Source organism: Etheostoma spectabile, chromosome 11 (assembly GCF_008692095.1).
Source record: "Etheostoma spectabile isolate EspeVRDwgs_2016 chromosome 11, UIUC_Espe_1.0, whole genome shotgun sequence".
Classification (NCBI taxonomy): Eukaryota; Metazoa; Chordata; class Actinopteri; order Perciformes; family Percidae; genus Etheostoma; species Etheostoma spectabile.
This window is the reverse complement of record NC_045743.1, coordinates 4,112,103-4,131,684: the sequence shown is the minus strand read 5'-3', so window position 1 is coordinate 4,131,684 and position 19,582 is coordinate 4,112,103. Positions and strand designations below refer to the sequence as shown.

Below are 19,582 nucleotides of genomic sequence, written 5' to 3'. Positions count from 1 at the left end.
CTGTGTGGTAAATTCACTGTGGGAGATAATTCGCGAGAAACGGGCGGAAAGGACAATTACATAAAAATATCAAGGATGAAGGAGCATGATACAAATATTGGCCCTTTTTACATACACAACCTTTGACACACACACATTCACACACACATACACACACACACACACACACACACACACACACGCACGCACACACACACACACACGCAGACACACACAGGACAGAAGGTTTAGGGTAATTTGGCATCCTGGTTGGTTGATGATGCAAAAGAACTGGATACCAGAAACATTATGAGTACAACAGTAGTTACTCTGTAGATGCTCTGTTTGCCACGTTTAAAACGTTGGCTCTATGATGACTGCTTTGATTGGCCAAGAAATATAAAGGACAAAATATTTCATGTTAGGTTGGTAACTGTGATCCATGAATGTTAGAGGTCCTCATCATGATAATCGTGTTATCATTCATATGGTAATAACACATTTTGAATGCCTGGAAAGCCATCGTTTTTGCTAATCATGTTTGACGACGAAGACAAAAATGCACCACAAAATCAACTCACATTATAAAGGCGTCGCTTCCAGTTCAAATAGCTTGAGGAGAGATGCTGATGCTGCGGTGGGAGGTCTTTCATTCGACGACTCAGACTGTGCGCATGCGCAGAGCCCTTTGCCACATCTGTCACATCTTTTGTTAGTAACGTTACAGATTCAAACAGGAGCTCAGCTAAACGTTACGGACGGTAAGCCTTGCTAGTTATCGTAATTTCACATTGTGCCACGCTCTAGTGTAATGGCAAATAATTATACGACGCCAGCTCCAACATGCAATACGTAACTGGCTATATGTTTTTGGCTAAATGTACTGCTTAATTAGGTTAGCTAGCAACAGCAGCTGACGCGCTAGCCAGCTTCAAATCATTATAACAGCCCAACTAATACGCATTAAATTGTCATTTTCAGTTTAAGGAGTTGTTAGCGCCTTGGTATCAGAATTAGACAATGGTCTGGTTTATTATGGTTGATTTCATGTCCTTATTTACTTGATTTTCTACATCCTCTGATAGAATCGTTTTTGTGTTGTTTCACCTGCCCCTTGGGTCTATTCTCGTGTTGCAATATATGAGCAGGCTGGAAGTGTCAAATGTTTTGTGTTTTTTCGATCAAAATAAAGAATTTGGCAACTATTTTGATAAAATGTCATTTTCAGGTAAAAAGCCCAAATATCAAACAATTCCATCTCCCAGTTGTGAGGATTTGGTGCTTTTGTCTGCCTTATGAGATAGTAAATTAAACATATTTGAATGTCTTAAATACATTTTGACTTCAGACCGCTGCAAAACAAGCCATTTAAAGAGACATCACATTTAGGGGTTAGGAAATTGTAATAGGCATTTTGAACTATTTCTGAACATATTATAGACCAAATGAATAAATCAATAAAATAGTTCGTAGTAGTAGTGGGCTTGTAGCCCTTGTTCTGTCAAGTTTTGGCTTCTGAAATAGGATTTGTTTTGTGTGTTAGTAGTATTCCCTCAATATGACATCACGGGTTGGTCTTAGAGCTGCTGGCACCAATGGAAGTGACTTCAAACACAGAGAGAGGGTAGCTCCGCATTACCAAATGAGGCAAGTAACTTTTATGTATTTCTGATTTTGGTCATTGAATATGAATGTTGTCTCTGAATATTGACAACATTTGTGTTTTACAGTGCTGCCCTAAAGTCAGAGGTGAGGAAGTTAAACCTGGTCCACCTTCTCCTCTGGCTGCTGGTGGCTGCACAGGTGACTGTCAGCCACTTCGACCTGGTGTCACACGACACAGTGTCCATGCCGTACCAGTGGGAGTATCCCTACCTGCTCAGCGTCCTCCCTCTGCTCTGCAGTGGCTTGTCACTTCCAAAGAACAATATCAGTTACCTGGTCATATCTATGATCAGCGCAGGGCTGTTCTCTGTGGCACCTCTGATTTATGGAGGAATGGAGATGTTTCCTGTAGCGCAGCAGCTCTACCGCCATGGAAAGGCCTACCGCTTCATTTTTGGCTTCTCTGCAGTGACAGTTATGTACCTGATCATGGTGGTTGCTGTTCAAGTGCACGCCTGGCAGTTATATTACATGAAGAAGCTGTTAGACTCATGGTTTGACGGCACTCAGGAGAAGAAGAAGAAATAATGCAGTGAAGAAACCTGTGACTGGGCAAAACTGCTTTATCTTAATTTATACATACAGTACGTTATGCATCTTATTATCTCATTGATGTATATTTGTTCAGTCATCATCATGTAACTCATACCTTAAATACCAGTGTTCTCTGACACAGATATATTAACAGAGTGAGGTGTACAATTTATGCAGGAACCTGGATTTTTTTACATCATTATTTATTTAATCATGAGTGGCATCAAAGTAACATCCATTAACATTGCATTGCATTAAAACATGTTCCCTCTTCATCACTGGGTCTAGAATGCAGTTTTTCTCCAAACAGAGAAGTAAGTAATTTGAGATAAAGACATCATTGCCATCTCTCTAAAAATAGAGATGTAGAGGTGTTTATAAAAGTACAACAGTGAAGGCATGAACTGTTCTAACATATACATTTTGCTTAGAAATCACTACAGTCTTTAATGAACTAGATTGTTTGCTTGCAGTTTAGTGTCCCAAATAGCCACGCCAAGAACTGCTGTTGGGTTGGGGTTAGGCATTTGACCATGAGCGGTTAAGGTTAGGATAACTGATTGGTCAAGGGATAGGACCTGTACAAATGGGGTTACATTACAGGGAATTTGGGACACTAAACTGCACGTATATACCAAACTAGGTTTACCTTAGCTACAGATATGATGCTGTCTCCTACATTAAAACTTTTCCTCTCACAATTTTTTCTCAGAATGCATTCAAGCCATTAAGAAAGGTGGTGATCAACACATCTGCCTGTATTGTTATGTTTTCAAGTATTCTCATTAAGCGTCAGAAGCCCGCTCATTACGCCTGTGTACACGAATGAAATAAATGCCCTGTCAACCAAATAAAAATCAAATGGATGCTCTTCAACGTGTTGCATTTGATGTTTGGTCATCTTTGCAATTAAGTGAGTCAGTCTGTAGACAGACTCACTTAATTGTCTATGGTTATGACGATAGGTTGTGACTGACTCACTTATATATATATATATATATATATATATATAAATATATATGCACACATACACCCTATGGTCAGAACGCACTTTGTCCCTGATGGTTTGCGGCTGCGCAGAATGAATGCCACGTACTGGTTGACGTTGACAGTCTTGGAGGACACTTCCTGATGCTGGCACCCGGGTCTAGCTAAGCTAGCTAACATTTTATTTTCACGGTTTGGGAAAACCTGTGAAACACAGCGTGGTCAAGTCGTCTGATTGAGGTAAAATACTTTCTTTCGTTTTGGGTCCATGTATATAATGATTTATTAACCACACAACAGTTTCTATCATCTCACTGTTTAAGTGGTTATTTTGTAGCTAGCAACTAGCTACTAATGTTACGTTCGCTATGCAGGGAGCTAACGCTACGCTAGCTCGCCCAAACAGTGTCGTCACTGATTCTTTGGAAGTTATTTACAAAAAGAACCGATACCATTCTTTTCTGGTGTAAAGGAAGTCGAAGTTGATGCATTACTGTGTTAAAAATATGCTGTTCTACTTATAAAGCTCTGAAAGCCAATTAAAGGTAACGTTAGCAGTTACAAGTTACTCAAGAAACTGCTTTTAGCCGGCCGATTGCTTTAAAGTGAAATTAAGGCGAGCTATTCATGGAATTATACAATGGAAGATTGTCTGTATAATTGCTTTTGACTTCACATTTATGGTTAATAGTGTCACCGTTGACAGGGCAGGGATGAAACGGCCTAGCAGTTACTAGCTAACTCAACGTTAGCTAGCTGTTTATGGGCCATTGACAGATGACTGTGCGATTGAGCGTCTTTTACAAACAGCGTTAGCTACACTTCTGTGACATTTTAAACGTGTGATTCCCATGTACCTATCTTGTCACCAAGCATTTGGTATAGCTGATATCGGTAGAATATCAGTTTGTTTTTGTCTATATTTCACATATAAATTGAATGCTAATTGTTAGCTACCACACAATCCCTAGCATCCAGCCAATTATTCATCTGGCTAGTCGACAGTCAAAGCTATGGGAGCCCGTTTCCGCCAATGGGAAAGATCCTTTCATAATGAGAAACCTTCTCTAAAAATGAGATAGTATCGACAGAAGGACTTAGTATATCAAAAAACAATGACTCAGCATCTCAAAACAATTGCGTAGTATCTCATACCAAGGACTTAGCATTTCAAAATAATGACTTAGTATCCTAAAATTTACATTTAAAATTATGATAACCTCAAAATAATGAGTATCTTAAAAATGATGACCTTATTTCAAAATATACTAAGTCATTATTTTGAGAAAATGTCATTATTGTGAGATACTAACTCATTATTTCGAGATAACCTCACATTGGTGGAAAGGGGTTTTCACATGACTGTTGCATTTCTTGAAAAATAAATTTTAGTTGTTTAATTTCCAGCCTAGAACAAAAGCAGGTAATGCCATTGATAATCTAACTGCTCCAACGGTAATTTATCTTATACCGTTGAGACTAACTTAACCGAATGTATATAAGGTATAATTAACTGCAGATATAAGTAAGCAAACAAAATCTGAGTTTCACCTTTCTGTTATACAAATGATTAAATTTTATTTGTCTAAAAGATCCAAAAAACATAGTTGAAAGCTATCAAACTATTTTGGTTCAAAGTCTGTGCTATCTTAGAGTTGTCTTTGCCACCTCACAGGGTGATGTTTGACCCTTAGACCCTATGTTCCAGTCAAACTGAGTGATACTGTTGCTTCCTAGGCATTATTGAATCACCCTAGATTATAATTCGTATGAATAGACATTAGAAAACACATCAATGTCCTGCAGGGAGAAAGCTTCATTGTTAAAGATTGAGAGATACAATTAAATATTAGTAATGTCTATATATGTTTCCATGTGTATCAACTATCCTGCTATAAATGTCTTCTGTTTTTGTGTAACAAGCACACTTTACCAAATTCATAGCAACTCAGTATGTAATCATGAGTCTTGATAAATGATAACTTTTCTTCTGCAATAATCAACCAATTAGCATTGAGAAAGAGAGAAGGAAAGCTAGAACAACAGGCTTGTTGGTTATTTTTGAATCTACCTCTCTACTGACCCTGTTAAGTGGTGGGAGCAGAAGAGGTTGGACGGCACCATGAACGGCCAGCTGGACCTGAGTGGGAAGCTAATCATCAAAGCCCAGTTGGGTGATGACATCAGACGCATCCCGATTCATAATGAAGACATTACGTACGACGAGCTAGTGCTGATGATGCAGCGTGTCTTCAGGGGAAAGCTGCAGAGTAATGACGAGGTTGCCATCAAATACAAGGATGAAGGTGAGTCAGGACATAGACCTGTTGTCCCTAATTGGTCTCAAGGGTCAAAGTGTGAATGTTGACAATGTTTCCTCAGGCCAGCTTATTTAAGTTTTTCATACTGATACTAATCCAAGGTTTTTTGGTATCATAGCTATCTTATCTTTTCATTGGTAGAGCTATTTTTTTTTTTCTTACAGTGAATCTCTGATCTCTCTTTTCTCTTTTTCTAGATGATGATCTCATCACCATCTTTGACAGCTCTGACCTCTCTTTCGCCATCCAGTGCAGTAGAATACTCAAACTGACTTTGTTTGGTAAGGTATTAAATAATGTCCTTTCTGTTGCCCCTACATAGAGTCTTGCTTTGAGGAATCCAAACCTCAAGCCAGTTGAGGTCTAATTCATGTGCAAGCGTCATCATAATGATAAACTGTAGACCAAGATGTTTCACATCAGCTGTTACAACAAACAGTCACTGGAGGGCCGTTTCATACAACAAACCTCAGCTGTTCTCTGTCCGAAATAAAGTTGTCTACACTCCGTCCCAACGAATTTGGGGTGGAATTTCTATGCGTTTTAGTGCTGGTTCAGCAAACAAAGTGGCAGGCAGTTGATGGATGTAAAAGCCCTCTGTGCCAGTTATACTGATTTGTAATCTTTATCTTAACTATGTACCAGCCCAGTTAAATCCACAGTTATTTAGTAAGTCGGTTATCATGATATATGATATGTCAAAATACAACTTGATGTTTTCCATGATTATGTCTCCTTGCAGGCCTTTTCTTTATTTTATACTATGTGTAAACTATATACTATGTGTGTTTGCTAATTTCATGAATTCTATTTCATGTAAGTGTTGTTCATTTGAAGTCAAAACTATATCATAGTGTTTGGCTGTTAGGTAGTCCAAGCTGTGTTCCATCCTGCCAGGAAATAAAGTTGTGGTATAGGAATATAGGCCTAAATAAAAGTTAAACTTAGATATTTAGAAATACTTCGAGTCTACAGAATATTGCTATCAGCTGTTGAAAAAAACATACTCAAAACCATAGTACACCATGGATGTGCATGTTACATCTAACAATGTTATCGATGTTTGAAACTCAAAATGGCTCACACAGTTAGACATTCATGACCACTTGATGTTGTTTCCTGTGCTGTGATCCACGTCAGTCAGTCCTACTGATGCTGCTGTATAATTGGCAGGAAGCTGTAAGGTTTTTATTTCTCTTACTTCCAATCAATGATGTGAGTCCTGTCACATCATTACATGGCATGACCTCACGTAGAACTGATATCCTCAGACGTGTCAAGATTCAAAAGGAGAGAGTGTAGCTGGAATCTCATGGCAGCCTGTGTAGTGCCTCATGACCCTGTGCATCTCTGTTCAGCATTATCCACTCATACAGAACAACTTGTGTAAGAATGGAATCTCTGGCAATCTCCATTCTCACAATCATTCTTTTTCAATGGAAATTTCCCTCCTCAGTCAATTATTAGTGGGAAATTAGGGTTTAAGGAAAGTAAAGTGACCCGTGTGGTGCATCACATACGGTCAAAGTTTGTGAAGACCTTTGTCCTGTTCCCTGTAGATTGACATTGTAAAAATGCACCTATGTTTTAATTTGATATCATTAAGTAATGTAAGCACAGAAAACCAGCACCATTTTGCTCAGCATTCCACCGCTCCATTGTTACGTGGTGATAATGAAGCTCTCAGTCCCTCTGTCAGCCTGGCTCCCATTGTGAATGGTTTTGTGGATTCAACCATGTGATAGATGATCTCTGTAATCCTAGGTAGTCAGAGTGTGGCGCACACAGAACTGGGACAGATCATCATTTATAATCTAATGAGTTGCAGAATTATGAGTATCCATTGTGTTTTTTTAGAGATTATTCTTTGGGCATTTTAGGCATTGTTAACTAAGACAGCTGAAGACAGGGGGGGGGGGGGGGGGGGGGTCAAACAGAATTGGGAGGGAAATTCTATTAATCAACCTCCTTGAGATCTAACAACAATTTGATTAATTTTCTAACTTATGTCCACTCTCTTCATCTCTTGTTACCTGCAGTAAATGGTCAGCCACGGCCTTTGGAGTCTAGTCAGGTGAAGTATCTGCGCAGGGAGCTCATTGAGCTCAGGAATAAAGTCAACAACCTCCTGGATAGCTTGGAGCCTCCCACTGAGCCTGGTCTGGCTGCTACAGCACCGTACAGTGGTAAGAAGTCCCACACACATGCACACCCACGTACAATTGTTCAGAATAATAGCAGTGTGTTTAAAAAAAAAAAAAAAAAAAGTCAATAATGCTCAATCCTTAGAATAGCTTTTAATTCCATGATATCAATGCATTGGAAACACTGCACATTCAATTCAAAATCAAAACATGACCACAATTGATCAAGTTTGTGTTATACCTTCACAGAAAGTGAAGAAAATAGGACTAGGCCGTTCAAAAAAATAGCAGTATTTGCATTTTTCTTTTCAAACTCAGACATTTACTGTATAAACTGAAAAAATGTCTCAAGGGTTTGCTTTACGTTGAATTACTGCACTAATATTTAGTTGAATAACCATTATTTCTTAGAACTGCTTCACATCTGTGTTGCTTGGAGTCAACCAACTTCTGGCACCTGTGAACAGGTATTCCAGCCCAGGACGATTGAACTACATTCCACAATTCCTCTGCATTACTGGGTTTAGCCTCAGAAACAGCATTTTTGATGTCACCCAACAAGTGTTCTATGGGATTGAGGTCCGGAGATTGGGCTGGCCACCCCATAACATCAAGCTTTATCGTCTAGAACCAAGACTTTGCTCGCTTACTGTGTTTTGAATCATTGTCTTGTTGAATGACCAACTTCAAAGGCATTTCCTCTTCAGCATTAGGCAACATGACCCTTTCAAGTATTTAGAAGTATTGAAACTGATCCATGATCTCTGGTATGTCTTCAATGAACTGTGACTTGAATTCAGTGCTTGGGGGACATCGGACAAACTGTTTGCGGGCCCTAGACCCAAAAATAACAATTTTGCTCTCCTCATTCCACAGAATGTTGCGCCATTTCTCCTTCGGCCAGTTAATGTGTCCTTTGGCAAATTTCAACCTATTCTTCAGTACATGTCTTTTTTTTCAACAATGGGACTTTGCGGGGGCTTCTAGCTAAGGGGGCTTCACATAGCCTTCTTATGATCACGGGTAGTCAAGTCTTTGAATTTCCTAGAGCTGATCATTGGTTGAGTCTTTGCCATTTTGGCTATTCTTCGATCCATTCGAATGGTAGTTGACCGTTTTCCCCCACATCCGTCAGGCTTTGGATGCCATTTCAAGGCATTTGAAATCAATTTGGCTGAACAGCCCATCATTTTCTTTACTTCTTTACATGTTTTCTCCTCTCCAATCAGTTTTTTAATCAAAGTCTGCTGTTCCTCAGAGCAATGTCTGGAACGACCCATTTTGCTGAGTATTTTTGTGTGAAATGTATTATAACCAGCATGCACAACATTTACTTCCTTCCTTAAATGTGGGCCATAATTGACACCTGTTTCTTCACAGAATCAATCACCTCACTAATTGAACACAACAATGCGATTATTTTGAACATGCCCCTTTCAATTACAGATTTCATTACACACAATGAGCAGCATGCCTGTCATGACTGTTGGGTCTGTTGGTTTTCTTACTACTTACTTACTATTAAATTATTTGCCATGTAGAAATATTACTTCTACCAAAAAATATTATTTATATGGTTAGTGATGTTGGACTGCTATTATTTTGTTTAAATCAGTTTAAGGTAATTTAGAAACTGTCACATTTTCATAGTTGTCCACCAGAGAGCACTGCCGAGTTGAATTTTCAGCTGTAAATGTCCTGCTTAGTATGTTAAACTGCTCTTTGGATTGTTGTAGCATAGGAACTGTCTATTAATGAAAAACAGACTCATACTTGGGCATGAAACACAACAACTCTACCATGTGTTTAAGTATTATAGACAAACATATTGGATCCACAAGAAACATTGCTGCCTACTAGGTAATGCCATATGTATTTACACACACACACACACACAACACACACACACCACAACACACACACACACCACAACCACACACACACCACACACACACACACACACACACACACACACCAATCCAGGTGGTTTGATTTTTCTTTGTGTTTTATATTAAGATAGCAAATCTTGCCTGTTAGGTCTCTTAAAGCGTAACTCCCGCCAAAATGCCATCTAGGGTGATTTTGTGAATGTACCCAATTCAAAGTTTTGTTTAAAAATATAATTATGATGGAAGCGCCACTTTTAAGATTTACTGTATTGTTTTTCAGTCAAATGGCCTTTTGAATGGGAATGCTAGGAGTTCTTCTATGAAAGCATCAACTATCACTATTTTTAATACACTAAAGGCTCAACACAAAATTTTGCTACAAGTATCACCAGGGTCTCTACACATGAACTCTGTGTATACAGAGTTTACTAAAAAAGGTTTTAATAAGTCACTGTAGCTGTCGGTTTTTCCGTTCTCTGTCAATCTTGCAAGTCAAAAATAGTTGAGGGAGGAGAGTAAAGATGGAAAGCTTATACAGCTTAGTTCCATGTAAATGCACGGATAATTTCTTCTTTTGTTGTTAGAGAAAAATAATATTGACCTATTGAAAAAGGAGAATGACATTTCCTCCTATGGAGTCCGTTTATTCACATTCGGAGATCAACTCATTTGACTTGCAAAGATTTCTGCAAGCGGAAACAAGCACTCCCATTCCAAAGGCTATTTTACCGAAAAAGGACAATATGGTAAATCTTAAAAGTAACTTTTTCCGTCTTAAACATGCTTTTAAACGAAAGTTTGACTCTGGTACGTTCACAAAAAGCCCCTAGGTTGTTTTTTCACGAGAGTTACGCTTTAATCCCAATGATGGGGATTGCACGGCCTCCTTAACAAATACCACTTGTATATATTCTACATGCTCACTGCCAAAATCGTAAGATCTATATCCCACAGGGATACTGGCACCAAATCAAGGCAATTTATAAGTTTCAGTCATTGTTGTAATAATTTAATGACTTGTTTTCATTAAAAAATTTGCCATTACACACTACATTTGTAGTTTTAGTTATAAACTGCATACATACTGGTTCAGTCCAGTTTGATTGTGGTCACTCACACACATCTCACACAACAGAAATATCACCTTCCGTCATAACTGTGACCAAAGCATTTATGGGAGGAACATGCTTTGTCCTAATACAGTGTGGTTGGAGGCTGCTGTATTAAAACGTATTTATTATTCTCTGTTAGCTATAACTTTTTTTTTAATTCTGTACTCTCCTGAAAAAGTACATGTTCATATGTGATTTGGCTGGAATCAAAGAATGAAGTAAACGGGGGTCACCTGTAGTTTGCAATCTGGCACCATGCTGAGAATGCAAAATGTTGCGTACATGCCAGTTATTGCCACATTTTGTCTTTGTCACTGCCGGTTTTTAAACATTTTTGTGGCTGTGTTTCTAGAAGCGGTGGATGGACGTGAAGGCAAGGTTTTGGCAGCAGACCACACAGTGAAACAGGCCACTCCAGTCAGTGCAGCCAGCATGTCAGCCTTCGACCCATTAAAAAACCAGGATGAGGTCAACAAGAATGTCATCTCCGCTTTTGGCCTGAGCGAGGACCAGGCCCCAGGTATTGCGTCCTATCCAACTGTAAAAAAATAGAAAACGCCTTTTTTTTTTTTTTTTTGTTTCAGTGTATAGGTGTTGAGTAAAAAATTCATATCTCCTCTGTGCCTGTAAGTAGCTCCCCCAGCGGTTGCACCAGAGGAGCGCTCAGGAACCCCTGACAGCATTGCCTCCTCCTCGTCTGCAGCCCCTCAGCCAGTGGTGCCCCCCCAACCACAGGCTCCCTATGCAGGAGTACAGCAGGGACCCCCAGCTGGCATGGATGGTGAGACACATGCACACACAGCTACTGTGTCTCCCAAGAAATTTCCCAAATTTAATACAGAATAATTGGTGAACACACAAGCAGACACATAGTCTGAGGCACGGTTGTGTAGAAAGATTGCATGATGGAATAATGTCCCAATTACCACAGGGAGTATGGATGGTTAAGCAATTTACATTTACTTTTACAGTGGTGCTGTTATATTGGATGTTTTTCCAACATCAACACCAATGTAGCCTCTTAAAAAATATCTCCCCCTGTTGTGCAAGTTTAAATGTTTTGGTCTAAACTACTGATCCAGGCTCTTTTTTTTTTGTAGTTCTGCCTAGGATCTTAAGGTAAAAATACATCTGCCGGTTGGTGTTAGGGTAAGATTTGATTTACAGGCCAAAAAAATCATCTTTAAAACATTCTGCAGTGGTAGTATGGATTCTTGCAGTAGATATAACAGTCTACCAACCACACAAATGTTTCTCTCATCTCAAGTTGTTGCTGTAATTTATAAATTAGTCAGGGTTACAATATTTTTTAATCTGCATCAAATGTAACTTTACTTTCCAAAGAAGGAAAATACATAGAAGCAATACAAAATGTAAAACAGAAGAGACAGTCCCCTAAAAAGCTGTGCATCGTCTCAGTGTCCAGGTCCACACACAGCACCGCAGTAAAAACCCTTCATATAAATCAAAATTTATGACGGTAAAACATACTAAATTATAGGCACTACAAACTGTAGTTTGTATTATTTTGTTTACCGTGGTCATGTATACAATACAAGGCATACACGGCAGGCCTGTTATGCAAAATGACGGCCTTTCCTTTCTTCATAACTGACTAAAGGATTTACTCCAAGAACATGTGCAGCCACTGCCACAGTCAGTGTAGTCCTACTGATTGCGAGATGTCATTTCATGCCTTGCTTGACTGTGTCCACTCTGAAAACAATTGCTCATTCAAGTGTAATTTAGTATTTCTATGACAAACCGAGAAGATCAAATAAAGCACCAGACCCCGTTACACTACCATTGTTTAGTTCGCTCTGTTGATCAAATTCCATTTACCTGTTTATTTCCCATTGGATTACAGACTATTCGATTAGGTGAAATGTTAATAGAGTGAAGAACGTTATCATATTAGTAGAGGAAACTGAATTGACTGCATGTACTTTAAGCAAATGCTTGTTCCTTTTTTTTAGGTAATCAGATCCATTCTGCTGTTGAAGCAGAAGTTTCATTGAATGAGAAATTATGACTCTCACCACTGTGGAATTTTAATCAAATCTTTGTAAACAGGAGTATCCATGGATTTAGGGTTTATCTTACTCAGCAGAGACTTTATCATAGCTCACCCCGGTGTGCAATCTTTAGCACGGACATGTTGGACCCAAACCCAAGGCTTCAATGAAGATAAATGAACAAAGGATCAGGCAGTATGTTGGCAAAAACAAACACGACTTATTTAACTTGATTGTCTCACCACGATAACATTGTGGGAAATGGTCTTCTGTGCCAATCTTGCATGTCCATTTCCTTTATCCAAGTATCTAACCTAACCTAACATGAGGGAATTCTGTGACAGTGGATCAGATTGGTTTCGGTTTGTGGTTTGGCCTCGCTAGATAAGGAGGTCATTGGAGCAAAGAACATGCCTTTTCGTTGCACCCTATGAGAGCCATAACTCGTTCTCAGAGTGATCACACTGCTGACTCCTGACCACACCTGCAACACCAATTCTCTGCACACATGTGGTATGACTACTTCCATTCAACTGGTGGTTTGTGGTTTGGCCTGGTTGGCGTTGCAGGCCCTACCCGTAGGGCTCTATTAAGTTTAGTTGATCCAGATGAAGACTTATTCAGTCACTGAGTTAGCCAGCTCAACAGCAAGCATCTAATGGTTCTTTCTTTACCTTCCATAACATGATAACATAACTGATTTTCTAATGAGTAACTTGTTCTTGCTGATCTGATGTGGGGTTCTGACTGGTTTTCCAGACTTAAATAGATGTGTTGATTCAGGGATGCTATCACGGAGACATGTTTTTTGTGGAATTGTTATTGTTGAGCAATAGTTTTAAGTTGCTGAGCTGTGATGGTTGTGTGCAAACACTCATCGCGTGTAATTTTCTCTTACTTTTTTATCATTCTCATCATGTCTGTGCTAGATGGTATGTGAAAAGATTGTGGAATAGCTCAGCAAAAACCTTGAGTCATTTGTAAGGTCTTAACAGTAACACAATGTGATGCGATTAAGAGTGTGTGAATCAGAAGCAGGATGAGAAGTTCAGATAAATCATTAAAAGTAGTGGGGATATAAATAGGGATGTCCTGAACCGATAGGCTGATTTCAGGAGTTGTTCCTAATGCAATATTTTTATATACATATATGTGTGTGTGTCTGTGTCTGTCTGTCTGTGTGTCTGTCCGAGAACAGGCGTAGACACCGAGAATGCCAGGATCACTGTCCTGTATGAAAAGGTTATTATAACAATACAATTAATGTTTAATCCAGTTCTATATAATACAAACAAACAAACAAACACATTTGGACAAGACAAGTGTTGCGATAAATGGCTGTTTCAAGGCTGCTCAATGTGTGGTATTAAAAAGGCTGAGCGCCCATTAATAAAATAAAGCCCCTGTGTGGGCAGGCGTTAACCCTGCTTAAGCCTTTGTACTAGGGATGGCCATTTTATAAAAATTTTCTTCGATCAATTAATCTTTAATACTTTTTATATTAAAATTAATTATTTATTTGACTTTTTATATAAAAAAAATGCAATGAAATACCAAAATACAGCGTGTTTTTTGTCAATGAGATCTTTTTCACAAGAACAACTTGTGGCAGTTAAACTGGACATTTGGCTAGGCTAAACTTAAAGATATATGCGCTGCGGTGCTCTAAAGCAGCGGAACCTGCAGCTGCGACTTAGTGTTTTAAACGGAGACCGTTTGTTCCTAAATAATAATTTAAAAAAAGAATCATGTCATGTTAAACAATAACTTAACCAAAAAAACATAATACTAAGATCAGCCAGGTTTTGTTAAATGTAACTCAAAACTAACAAGACACGGAGTTGAGAAAGAGGGTGAGAGCGATTAGCCTACCTAACAATTAGTCCACTTAACAAATTAGGCTACTTCACAAAGCCGCATAAAAATAAATAAAAAAATAAAAAACTCACATACAACTTCTGCACCAGTCTGCTGATTTTGGTTGAGAAAGAAAGATAAGCATGTTGACATGATCTGGGGTCAGACGCAACCGCAACCTGGTGACCATCAGTCCAGCTGCCAAAAACGCCCACTCTGAGGGGACTGACTTTGCCGGAATATGGACAGGTACCTCCGCTCCCCTCGTCCGTGTCAGACAACGCAGCCTCGTCTCCCCCAGGCTGTGGGATATACACGTCATCGCAGTGTTTGCCGTAAACTGAGCCATTTTTTAAAAATCAAAATGGTCCCATGCCACTCTTTGCCGTGATCTCTTCATGATTACTTTTGGAATCAAAACAGAAAGTAACCAGGTAACTAAGTATGGCGTCAAATATTGTCCCCGGGTAGTAAAATGTTTAATTGCTGCTACACAGTGAAATTAATTTCATTGCGCTTCAAGATTCACGCTACACAACGTAACCTGCATTAGTTTAATCAATAACAAATGAACTTGATCGACAAAATTATTAATGATCAATTATCAATCATTAATCATGCCCATTGTTACTTTGTACTTTCTCCAGGGAATTTTTCTGTACCATGTACAAAGATAATTTCCCCACAGAGAACAGTTAAGTATTGTTATTCTACACATTGGCAGCCATTGCTAGACACCGTCTTGTAATCTTGTAACAAGTGGTACAAAGAGATCAATACATCTTCAAGTCTAGCGTAGCAATGAATTGTTTGTTCTCTCCTCACCGTTTCTCATCTTCATCTCTTTTCCTACTTCCAAGGCTGCAGATGGTTGGCACATGAAGACGTTAAACTAGATCCTGTCCATCCTCATCTCCCACTCGACCATGTCCTCACATTATTCCTGTCTGTGGCTGCAGACTGTTTGTCAGTGTAACAGCCTCAAGGCAAATTAGAACAGCCAGTCAATGCACAAGAATTTATAATAGCTAATGCAATGAGATCGGATGCCAACTGAGCATATGTGGCCTTTTTAAAGCTGGCCTTAAGCTCACTTTCAATGCAAGCTTAGGTTACTTGTTACCATAAAAATGCTGCTAACAAGATCCATAAGCAGATGGTAAATATTTCAGACTTGTTGTCTGTCAGATGTTGATAAACCCTTGGCAACATGTGTGCAAGAAAGGCAGAAACTCTAAACACGTGTATGTATCAACGGCTCTTTATCAGATGGGCAGAAGTGCGTTTGGTGTGAAATGTTTATTTAAATATAGGACCTTATTCTCAAGACTCCTTTTTGAGGCATGTTTAAAGGTCAGCAGTACCACAGCCAAATGCTTCACTGTTCCAATAAACATCATTTTCCCAACTTGGGGGTTTTCTTCTGAAGCATTGCAGCTCTCATTGTCTTCAGTGAGACCCTAGTCGTTTGTCCCGTGAGCGCTCAGCAGGCACATAGTTGACCTCTTGGCTACACTGGAGTAAAATTAACTCCCCAGCCAAAGGGGTCTAACAGCCATGCATCCTTTCATCACTCTTACATAACACTTATGATGGGTTACAGGCCGAGGGGAACAAGAGAAGATGACAATTTAACACACATGCCTTGTCACACAATAAAGACCATGGTGTTCATGTTAAAGGTGCTGTCTGTGCAATAACAGATGGTTGCCATACAACTTCAATGCTGATATTTAAAGACACTAAAGAGGTGCCCAGTTTCTAGCTAAATATTAAGTTGTCAAGTGTCTCCCAGACCAATGCACGGTAATATGACTTCTTTTCTGACTGCTGGTTTGTTGAGCCTGAGCTTCAAAGTCAATTTCCTTTAGTATAATTATTGTATTTGTAATTTTGTGCTACTTTTGAATGTTTTAAATGATTAGTATGAAAAAAACGGATTCATCAAGAAGGAATGCATTGAAGTTCTCTGACAGTACATCATTTCATAGGAGTCTCTTTTTCTATGCTTAGTTCAGACTCTCAAGAATTGTAAAGTGTCATTTCAGCCCTCCCAAATGAGTGGAAAATCAGCACCAGTTTTACCAGCGCTTGAAAAACCAGTGAACCCTGGGGCGGCCCTATTTTATTGTGCCTTCTCTTTCGCTTTGATTTCCATGTGTCGTTACCCCCAATTTATATGCCAGGCAGGAGATTCGGGAGTCAAATTTCGGCCTTGTTAAGGGAGAACACCAGTTTGCCAAGTATTCGCTTGTCTGCTGAACATTCAGACATGGCAATGGAAAACTTAATGAGCAAATTTAAAATAACAAGGAAAAATTGTTTCCATGTTTTTAAAACATAAAAACGGCATCAATGTCAAGAAAGGTATCCCTGATTACTCATCATGCTATTTAAATGTTGCTAATAAGGGGAACATGAGATGACTGTAGAGATGATGGTGGCCATCCTCCACATGTGCATGGATGCAGTGGGCCAGTGAAGTCATAGTGAATAAATGTTCAGCAGGAAGTCACTGTCTGCAAACAAATGTGTGTGGCGGTGCAGAGAACAACTCATGGCCTGAGTTATTGATGTCTATAATGTGCCTTAGTACCTTAGAGTATATTTCAGCTTCGGTTTTACATCCTTTACTTTGTGTGTTTGTCTTCTCGAGTATCTGCATACTGTTCTCTAGCTTGAAGCCAATATTGCTGTATCGCCCCATAGAGACATCTCTGGTTACTGGGCTTTTTTAGCAACACATAGGTGTTATTAATGGTTAATAATTAACTTTGTGCATCTTGAATGTGATAGGAAAAAAGCAAAGTAGTAATGCACCCAAGAAGCTTTCAAAAATGAATTTGCCACCCGATTGTATTGTAGCCAGATGTTAAAAAGGTTTTAATACATCTGGCTTCCCAAGACATATATACGTAATCTACTGTAACTACGTCAGTAGGTGGTCTGTGAAAGAGAGACTACACAATCTCTTCCCTGTGATCATGGCACTAAAAGTTGCAGTGGAAAAGCTGCTCAGAATTTAAACACAATCATATAGAAGGCTCGGTGGTGGATAGTTGTTTGCCAGCTAGCCATCTGTTATTGCCAACTGTTAATTGTAACTTCCTACGTGCAGAAATGCCTTTGGTATATTTGCCAATTGCCAAACAGGCTGTCATGCATTACTGCCACCCTGGAGTGACCTTGAGTTGCATGTAGCCTGGAAAAACCATGATCTGGCCAACTGAGACGCATGTGTGAATGGAAGTGTATTAAATCACATCTGGATTTTAACTGGATACAAGATACTTGAAAGCGTAAATGGGACCATAGATTAAGATATAATGGATAATGGCTCATATTAGTGGTGGCTATCTTATTTGTTTGGTTCTATTCTGTGTATTGATTATGCTTGTCCCTGTCTCTTCAGGTCAGGTGTATCAGCAGTACCAGGCTCCAGGTGGATACCCGCCTCAGCAACCAGGTGCCCCACCTCAGCAACAACAGTATAATATGCAGTACTCTGGTAAGAGTGAAAATGGTCAAGATTCAAGAGTAAAACGGTAGCTGCTATGTTGTAAAGTAAGGGGACTCTCTTTGCTCTCTCTCTGCAGGATACAGCACTCAGCCCGGTGCCCCTCAGCCTGGCCCACCACAGCCACAGCAGCCGCAGCAGCAGTTTCAGAACTACGCGCCTCCCTCCTCCCAGGCTCCAGCCTCCGGTCCAGCTCCGGCTCCAGCTCCGGGTTTCCAGGGTGGCCAGCAGCAGCCCCATCCAACTCAGGGAGCCCAGCAGTATCAAGCAGGAGCCTTCCCTCCCCAAAACTATACATCCCAGGCCACCCAGCCTGCCAACTACAGCCTGCCGCCCAGTTCTCAGCCCGGATCAGGGTACCAACCCCGCCCGGGATATACCCCGCCTCCAGGCAACACTGTCACCCCTCCACCAGGAGCTGCTAACCCGTACGCTCGCAACCGCCCCCCTTACGGCCAGGGCTACACTCAGCCAGGCCCTGGGTATCGGTAAAAAAGGATAGTGGATGTTACTAATCCTTATACACATCCCAAACCCTTCCCCTGTGGGGCTCCAACTGTTTGGAGTGGGTGCAGTAAACATGGTTTACTGCTCTGCACCCTCCCCTTCCCCCCTTGCCCCCCCGTACAAATATCAAGTCCAAATATGAAACGAGTAACCCCACCCATCTGATGGTTATTGTTTGTATGCTGTCTCTTCAACACACCACTCTACTCTGTCCCCGGTGTATGTTTCTTATGTTATTTCCCCCTCTTCTACTGTCACATCACCAATGTTTACTCTGCCCTTTTGTATCTGTAAAAAGGTAACCGGTCTGTATGCACACACCTGGGTGACAAAAACAGGCTGTTGCACAAACTGTTTATTGTTCTTTTCATGGTAACGCTTTGTGAGATCACCATCCATATTCTGCATTTGTGTCTTACATGTCGATGACAGACATCTCAACCGCTTGTGTTGAGTTAACTCTGAATAGATGCATTTGTAAGACAGTATCTAAATGAAAAGTTACCCTTTTGTTGTTTATTTTGTCTTGTTTGGTTTTTGTTTTTTTGATTTTATCAATTTCACCACCATGTCTGTATTAATGATGTGACAATGAAACTGCCCCATGTTGGGAACACTAGCTAAGTAATGGCTTATGGGACAAGTAGATCCCAATGTCATAAATAAAGCTTCTTTTGTTTAGCTAATTATATCATCTCCAGCAAAGCTTGGTATTCCTCGGTATCTTATCACTTGTTTTTACTAATAAATCAAATTCCACCCTCAAGTGAGATTAGTTGTTTATGTATAAACTGTAACATTTTTTTCTTGAACCTAATAAATGATTGAGACCCAGTTGAAGACTTTTATCTTTTGTTTTGATATTGCCTTGCTCTTGGCCTGCGCATTGTTTTGCTGTCTTTCTCTTAACACTCTTTCTCACTTTGTGGTTTCTGAGTCTCTGTTAAGTTTGGCTTCTTTCTTTCTCTGCTCTTCCATCCAGCTTTGGAAAACTCTAGTAATGCTGGTATTCCCATTTTGTTTTCCTGCCTGTGGGTTGTGGTTGGTTAGGACAT

The 19,582-nt window shown here is 39.8% G+C and overlaps 2 protein-coding genes across 5 annotated transcripts; both read left to right on the top strand.

Moving 5' to 3' along the window:
* The first annotated feature begins 643 nt into the window (after nt 1–643).
* jagn1a (jagunal homolog 1a) lies at nt 644–3,049 on the top strand. Its single transcript, XM_032529718.1, has 3 exons — nt 644–740; nt 1,526–1,626; nt 1,710–3,049. The coding sequence occupies exons 2-3, from the start codon at nt 1,538–1,540 to the stop codon at nt 2,170–2,172; spliced, it is 552 nt and encodes a 183-aa protein (XP_032385609.1). The 5' UTR covers nt 644–740; nt 1,526–1,537; the 3' UTR covers nt 2,173–3,049.
* A 96-nt stretch (nt 3,050–3,145) lies between these two features.
* tfg (trafficking from ER to golgi regulator) lies at nt 3,146–19,361 on the top strand. Of its 4 annotated transcripts, none has more exons than XM_032529715.1 (8): nt 3,147–3,405; nt 5,258–5,471; nt 5,684–5,767; nt 7,526–7,672; nt 10,987–11,151; nt 11,266–11,412; nt 17,916–18,011; nt 18,100–19,361. In XM_032529715.1, exons 2-8 carry the CDS (start codon nt 5,288–5,290, stop codon nt 18,510–18,512), a joined length of 1,236 nt encoding a protein of 411 aa, XP_032385606.1. In that variant the 5' UTR covers nt 3,147–3,405; nt 5,258–5,287; the 3' UTR covers nt 18,513–19,361. The 4 variants fall into 4 exon arrangements, with proteins under 4 accessions (XP_032385608.1, XP_032385606.1, XP_032385607.1 ...); XM_032529714.1 differs by having other exon boundaries at nt 3,148–3,405; nt 10,984–11,151; XM_032529717.1 differs by lacking the exon at nt 11,266–11,412 and having other exon boundaries at nt 3,146–3,405.
* The last annotated feature ends 221 nt before the right edge of the window (nt 19,362–19,582 follow it).